General features: G+C 55.3%; 1 protein-coding gene across 1 annotated transcript; it reads left to right on the forward strand.

Annotated features, from left to right (window-relative positions):
* Positions 1-4745: 4745 nt before the first annotated feature.
* LOC138718504 (forkhead box protein J1-like) lies at positions 4746-7217 on the forward strand. The gene is made up of 2 exons (XM_069853013.1): positions 4746-5249; positions 6435-7217. Exons 1-2 carry the CDS (start codon positions 4746-4748, stop codon positions 7215-7217), a joined length of 1287 nt encoding a protein of 428 aa, XP_069709114.1.
* The last annotated feature ends 381 nt before the right edge of the window (positions 7218-7598 follow it).

Genomic DNA, 7598 nt, shown 5'->3' on the forward strand with positions numbered 1-7598 from the left:
TGTGCCCCATCCCCACGCCAGTGCTGAGCCCAGCACCAAGGGCCTTCCTCAGCCTTGCCTTCCTGGGTGGTGAGATGTCCTGTCCTGACACCCAGGACATCCTCCTGTGGCCAGAAGGAAGGACGGAGCCCATCACTTGTCCCACAGGGGCTGCACGTGTTTTTCTCGCCTCGCTATTCCCCGCTGTGGGCACAATAAATCTGGACAAGTCTGGTGTCCCACAGGCTCCCAGATCCCATCTGAGGGTGCGGGGGAAGGCTCCTTCAACTCTCACCAAGTGCTGGCACAGCCCTTGCGCTGGCAGACCCCTCAGGGTAGGACACCCACCCCCTGCCCCACGACGCTTCCCCACAGCTGGGACAGACCCCCACCACAACCCCACTAAAACCCCACCCTTTTCAGCAGCAACCACAAGCCATCAGAGATGTCCAACCAACAAGGCTGGGGACATCGAGGACAGTGCCTCTGCTCCCAGCCCCCATCAGCCCTGCCTGCACCCTGCCTCAGCCTCCTCCCTCTCAGGGCAGATGTTCCTGACCGGCACCTCCGGCATCTCCTGCCGGGTACAGCCCAGATCAGGAGGGGCAGTCAGCAAGAAGGCCAAGCACCATGCTCCAGCCAACACCACCAAGAAGCAGGAGGCCTCCCTGCAGGATAACATCCCACTGAAGAAAAAAAAGACAAAGCCGGTGCGCCGGCTGGCCAAACACTAGAGGAGCCTCTGAGAGGTGAATCTGGACAAGGACGGAGCGGCGGTGGGCAGTGCTGGGACACAGAGAGATCCAAAGGCCGGTGCCTGCACTCACCCTCTCCAGCCCCAGCCCTCTCCCAGATCCCTGTTCCTTGTTTAATTCAGTAACAGGACTGTGTGTTCACTTGCCAGCACCTCTCTGCTTGCAGAGCTATTTGCAGTGGGAGAGGGGGATGAGGGTGTTAACGCAGCCCCTGCCCAGCCCATGGTGACTGAGCTGGGCTTGGGACTGACACTGAGAGGTTGGGGAGACGGGGCATCACTCCAGGTGCTGAATACCCCTGGGAGCCCAGTTTTTACCACAGATTGCCTTTTTTTTTTTTTGTGTGTGTGTGTGAGTGTGTGTGTGTTCTAAGTCCTCCTCTTGCAAAGCTCGTGTCCTGCAAAGACAGCTGTGCCAAGGTCCTGACCTTGCCTCCCAAACGGACCAGAGAGTGGAGAAACTCCAGAAGCTGTGGAGTTGGACAGCCAGGGGCCTCCCAAAAGGTTCTCCTGGAGCTCTGCAGAGAAGCAGCAGCTGTCCCACCAGCGTGCGCAGCCTAAGGGCTCCCTTCCACACGCATGTTCCTTGGCTTTCCCCAAGCTTGCTGCCCCCTGCTAGCAGAGGAGATTCCAGGGAAACAAGGGCTGTCTTTGCTCAGCACTTGGAGCTGCTTCTCTCCACTCAGCTGAGGCACAAAGGCTGCAGCCCTCCTCCATCATGCAAACCTTGTGTGCCTGTCCCACAGGTCCCCCAGACATCGTGTGCAGGGAATTCCTTGGGAAGGACCAAAGGCTGGGGAAAGGAATGGATCTAGGTGGATGGGGGTGGGAAGCAGGGTGGAAAAGAGGAGCACGGAAATCATACGGTCACCAGTTCATGCAAGTTGGGAAGGACGGGGTGGGTAGTCCTTTAGACCTCAAGCTCCAGCAGTGCCAGTGAGGATGTCAGGCCAAGATGCTGGGGGGGTTCATCCAGTGGGGTCTAAAAAGCCTCAAAGGATTGAGGCCTGACATCGCACAGCTTCACATCTTCGCGTTGTCCACTCTAGGAATGATGGTGGCCGTAGCGAAGTGTCTCTCTCCCAGCCACCTTCTCTTTAAATCACTATAAAGAGCTTCCACATAGCAGAAAACGGCAGTTGGCTGCAGTTGTGAGACACGGTGACATCAGGAAAGCAGCTCAATCAGCAGCTGGCGTGAAGAAATCCTTGTGGAAGAAGAGGAGGAGAGCATGGCAGAGGGAGAGGTGTCTCAGCCGGCTTCGTTGTGGGGAATGCAGACCTTGAAAGACATCATATCAGACAATAAAAGCTGATCTCCTATGGCAACTGTTATTTTCAAGTTGGGGGATGTCACTCGGACGGGTTCAGGGGCGGCAGCGGTGGCAGAAAGCCGCGGGGAGCGTTGGACTCTCTGGGGAGGGAGATGGGACGAGCCCATGGGATAGCAGTGCTGAGGGCTGAGCCGTGTGGCTGGAGCGAAGCCGGCTGTCAGGAGCAGTGAGTTTGCACAGGGGATGGTTATTGTTATCGCTCTTTTTCTTCTTTGAATTCCCCCGTGCCCCATCCAGACCACGGCAGCGAGGGCTTCTGGGATCTCCCTTACTGTGGGCACAGGAGCTGGCAGGGGCCGGGTGGTGACCGGCTTAGACCCTGAGGGCTTAGACCCTAAAAACGCAGCCTTGGATCCTAAAATGAGGATTTGGAACCTAAAATCACGTCTTGGGAATTGAGAATGCAGTGAACGTTTCTGCCCTAAAAATGAAGCTCTGCGCCTAAAAGTGAGCTTTGCAAACTAGAAATTAGGCTACATAAATTAGATTTTGACCCGCAGGAAGAGGGTGTTTGACCCAATTACTGACTGTTTGGACCCCCTAAAATTCAACCTCAGACCCATTAAACCCAGCTTCTGACGCATTTCTGAGTAAGAGGCTTGGAATCTGTGGTGTGCTGGAAGCCAGAATGTCTTCCTAGCAGCTCCAATCCCTGTGAACTGCCACCCTCCGGCAGTTCAAGTTTATGGCAGCCAAGTAATGCACAGTCAGACCCAAACCCCTCTGCTTTGTTAAAAAACACCTCCCACAACAGCCTCAACCCTGCGGCTCTAAAATGAAGCTCTGCAGAACAGCTAACCCTTTGTGCCCTTAAGTGATGCTTTGAACCCTCAAACACAGGCTTTTGAACCTCATATTACACTTTGGGCACTGAAATGAGGGTTTCAAAACTAATTATGCTCCTCTGGGGCACAAAACAGAAGACCTGAACCTTAAGGAAAGTGTTTTGGAACCCCATCATTCCCCCCCATGCAACCTAAAAACAAAGCTTTGGCTTCTAAACACAGGATTTCGGGGGCTCAAAAAATGGGGTTGAGGGACTGAAAATGGATCTCTAGAAACAAAAACTTAAGCTGCGGGGCCTAAAACTGGGCTTCAGAGGAGATATCAGAGGCAAGTCCTATGGAAAGTCCTTGGAACAATGCACACACCCACGAGCTGGTACCAGTCACTGGGGCTACACAACACTACTGCACAAATAACCAGAATCTCTAAGGGCTTTAGGAGGTGGGGGAGGATCCTACAGCACATGTACTCACCTGGTGAAGAGGTGACACCAAACCGCAAGGAGAAGACCAGCCGACGTACTCCTAGCACAGGGACAACCTCCCCCCACACTCCTACTGCTCGAGGAGGCCTCAAAATGGCCTCTGGCAGGGCTGCCTTTATGCTCAAAGCAGAATGGGATCATGGTCATATATGGTCATGTTGGCAGCTGGAGGGTCCCCAGGCAGCACCAGGGTGGGGTCTGTAAGCTGAGCCCCAGCTCCCCTGCACCCTGCCTCAGCCTCCTCCCTCTCAGGGCAGATGTTCCTGCTACAGGAAGCTTTCCAGAAAGTTCTCCTGGAAGTATGCTGGATACTTTAAAGACAGACCCCTGGAAACTGCCTTCTCAGATGTTTTGAAGCGTCCTGCAGAGCGTTTGCCGGCTGTCAGGAGCAGTGGGTTTGCACAGGGGATGGTTATTGTTATCGCTCTTTTTCTTCTTTGAATTCCCCTGTGCCCCCATCCAGACCACGGCAGCGAGTGCTTCTGGGATCTCCCTTAGTGTGGGCACAGGAGCTGGCAGGGGCTGGGTGGTGACACTGGGCACCAAGCTTCGGAACAAGGTGTGGCTGCCCTGAAGCTTCTTTTGGGGAGAAAAGCCTGTTCTGTGGGAGCGGGGCAGGTGGTTCTGCTGGCCCCGCCCCCCGCTGACTGTTGGGCGCAGCGTCATTCGAAAGGAGGAACCTCCAGCCCCAGCCGCCCCGCGCAGCCCGTGCAGAGCTCCTCGTCCCCGGCCGGCCTCGGCGGGCTCGCTCCTTGCCCAAAGACACGGGATCGCAGGTTCGTAGCAAAGCAGGGAAGGCAGACACTGCATCCCCAGCCTGGGAGTAACGGAGGGCTGAACGGGCAGCTGGCTCTGCGTGAGGGTGTGCCTGGGGTGGGTCTGCGCGGTCCCCCACCGCGTTGTGTTGGGGTGCCAGGAGCAGGGAGGAGCAGGAATAACGTGGAAGAGAGGGAAGCTGAAGACGTTTTGTCCAGGTCTTTCATCTTGACATTTTGTCCTGCTTAGCAACGTGTGGGAGAAACGCCCACTCTGTTTGGGACGGCAGGGCTGGATGTTGGTTACGTAAGGGGTGGTTTTAGTCGTTGTTTTATTGATTACTTTCTGAATCCAAGACTTGCTGGGCCCACGAGGGTTGGGTGATACTGGGATGTAGGGGTTTGAGTGAATTTTCGCAAGGTTCCGGGCTGGTAGATCATCCAGGGGAGGTGTCACGGCTCTGGTGCGCAGCAGCCCAGGGATGGATCTCACTCAGCGGCACTGGGAGCACCCAGTCCCAGCCTTGCTCACAGGCCAGAGAGCAGCTGCTCCTCAGAGAGCCTCATCCCTTCCCTGTTGTCATTGCAGGATCTGCTCCATCCCCTCCCTCCGCTTCAGACGCACCCCGTGAATGCCAGAGCTGCCGATGAGGCATGGCTGAGGGGTGGCTGAGCCACGAGGAGACAGGGAAGGACAGAGGGCAGGAGGGCAGCAGGAGAGACTCGGACGATGTGGACGACAGCCTGCCCAACCTGACGTGGCTGCTGGACTTCTCCATCATCAGCGCTAGCATGGGCAACTCCTCCTGCTGCCCCAGCAGCCCGGACCCCCACAGCTGTCAGGACATCCCCAGCTTTGCCGCACCGTGCTCACCCCTGGGCACTGACCAACTGTGCATGGAAATGCCCCAAACTCCACGCATGCCCATCTCCTCCTCCAGCTGGATGATGGAGCACCACGTTGTGTCCACGCACCCTCAGCTGACGGCGGGTATTGACAACCAGACCAACCCCTACATCAAGCCACCCTACTCCTACACCACCCTCATCTGCATGGCGATGGAAGCCAGCAAGGAGCCCCACGTCACCCTCTCCGACATCTACAAGTGGATTACCGACAACTTCTGCTACTTCCGTCAAGCTGATCCCGTGTGGCAGGTAGGACATTTGAGAACTCTTGCCCTGCCCCATCTCCCCTTATGGCTGGGAAGGACCTTTCACAGCTTCCATCGTGTAAGAGAGAGCTCAGGGTCATTCATGGAGTGGAAAGGTCCCCATTGCGCTGTTGGTCCCTGCATCTCCTCTTGACTCTGGAGTGAAGGTGTCTCTGTCTCCCACTTCAGCTTCCTGTAGCTTGCTGCCCTGCTCCATCTCAGAGGACACTCTCCAGCACGGGTGGCTTTCTAGAATGTGGTGGGGCAGGAGGCACCTGGGTTGCTCCTCCCTCTGCTCTAGTTATTCCCAGCCCAAATCCAGAGCGTGCCAGCTATCCTGCACCACTGCTCCCCCAGGCAGGGCTGAGCTAAACCTTTCTTAGCCCCCCGCCCAGGAACTGTCCACCACCTCCCTGGGCAAGTGGGTGTCTGGAGGCTATTGAAGCCCACCAGAGAGAAAGGTAGGGAAGCCCTTGGTCCCTCTCCAGGGCCACAGGTGTTCCCCAGACTCCCCGTGCTGGGAAACTTACGGCAGGGACTCTATGGGAGAAGCTGAGTACCAGAATCTTGACTTTCTCTTGCAAACTCATGGCTGGATATTCACCACACTTTTAATTCAAAGTGTTCATTGACAGAAGGAAGAGATGCAGGAGGTACACAAGGTTCTTGCAGGGAGGAAGGATTAATATATTAACCCACCAGGAAATATGGCTGGAAAAGCAGAAAATCCTCTTTTTCTTTCTTTCTCTTCCCCATAGTCTTCCCCCCACCTCCTTTAAGCAGTGGCTGATGAGGATGCAGTGATTTTACCCGGAGCTCCTCTGGGCCAGAAGGCACCTCTGGGGACACACAGGGCTGGGGTGGGACAGCCCCCGTGCCTCTCCAGTTTTGCCCGTCCGGTTTGTGTCAGCCTGGCAGCAGGCAGACATGTGCCTGTATTTTAGCAAACCGCTTTCCCCGCAACACTAACAGGAGGTGTGGGTCAAGCTGGGGATGCGAGGAGGGCCCTGATGGTGCTGTCCACCATGGTGATGCCACATGTTGCCGCTGGTCATGGGGCCACATGGATGTAAAGACCCTCCTCTTCCTCCTGGCTGCAAAGATGCTTCTCCACCAGCCTCCCCACGCAGATAGTTGCGGCACCAGCCGATGATTGTTCCACCTTGTTTTTTTTTCTCTTTTTTCACAGAACTCCATCCGGCACAACCTCTCCTCAAACAAGCGCTTCATCAAGGTGCCTCGAGAGAAGGACAAGCCAGGGAGAGGTGGCTTTTGGAAGCTTGACCCGCAATACGTTGAGCAGCTCAAGAGCGGTGCCTTCAAAAAGCAGAGGACGCGCCCAGTGCAGATCCACCCAGCCTCCACTGCGAAAGCCCAGCAAGAAGCACAGCGTGGTGCCTCCCTGGCCGCTTCAGCTTGTGCCTCCAATAAAGTCCTCTCTGTCAACCTGGAGTCACAGCTGCTGCTGAAAGAGTTTGAAGAAGGTCTTGGCAACCAGAACTGGAATCCAGTGGATGGCAAAAGAGGGCTCAAGCGCAAGCAGCCCTTGCCCAAGCAAACAGCCAAAGCGTGTCGGCTTTCCAATTCCGCCTTGCTGAGCCAGGAGGAGCAGACCCAGCTGGGATCCCTGAAAGGGGACTCTGACCCCAGCCTGAACAGAGAGGTCTCCACTTCTGGGGATCTGGAGCTCTTATCTCCAGTCAGCCTCAAAACGCTCAACCTGGAGTTGATGGCACAAGGGCACCACTTTGAATGTCCCCAGGGGCCGGAGCAGGTCCTCACTGAGTCCTCCCAGAACAGCCTGAGCCTGGACGAAAGCTTCGTGGCCACTTCTTTCCTGCAGCATCTCTGTGATGAAGGGACAAGCGATCTCCTCTCAAATTCTGCCAATGCGGAGCAGTTGTTTGAAGTCAACGATGCCTCTGTAATAGCGGATGTCAGCAACTGGATCAATCTGGATTCCCTCTTGTAAGAGGCCAGTCACCGATCAAAGCCCACGTGTGCTTTAGCAGGATGCTCCCCGCACGCTACTGGGACTTCCAAGAACTGGATTCTTCACCTCTCCTTCGCTGTAGGTTATTAGAGATAGAGTAGGCATCAGGTAGGAGTGAGCAGAAGCTGTAGTGTCAGTGGTTTGCCTTAGACTTGTTGAGAAGTCAAAGATTGTAGAGAATTTCTGTTTAGTAACAACAGCATTTAGGACCTTTAATGTTAGCCGCAATATTTATTGAGAGAGGTTGTAGCTTATGAATTAATAAAGAAGCCTTTAAAAAATCCCATTATCCTTGTTGCAATTTGTACTCAAATTTGGGGAGGGGGTGGGAGTGTGGAGGTGGGAGAATCATAGAATCAT

The sequence above is a fragment of the Phaenicophaeus curvirostris genome, chromosome 3 (genome assembly GCF_032191515.1).
Source record: "Phaenicophaeus curvirostris isolate KB17595 chromosome 3, BPBGC_Pcur_1.0, whole genome shotgun sequence".
Classification (NCBI taxonomy): domain Eukaryota; kingdom Metazoa; phylum Chordata; class Aves; order Cuculiformes; family Cuculidae; genus Phaenicophaeus; species Phaenicophaeus curvirostris.

What these genes read in the sequence shown, in the direction of transcription:
- LOC138718504 (XM_069853013.1), top strand. Translation starts at nt 4,746, where the DNA reads ATGGCTGAGGGGTGGCTGAGCCACGAGGAGACAGGGAAGGACAGAGGG. An exon ending in AAGCTGATCCCGTGTGGCAG is followed by an intron (nt 5,250 to 6,434) that starts GTAGGACATTTG and finishes CTTTTTTCACAG; the next exon opens with AACTCCATCCGGCACAACCT.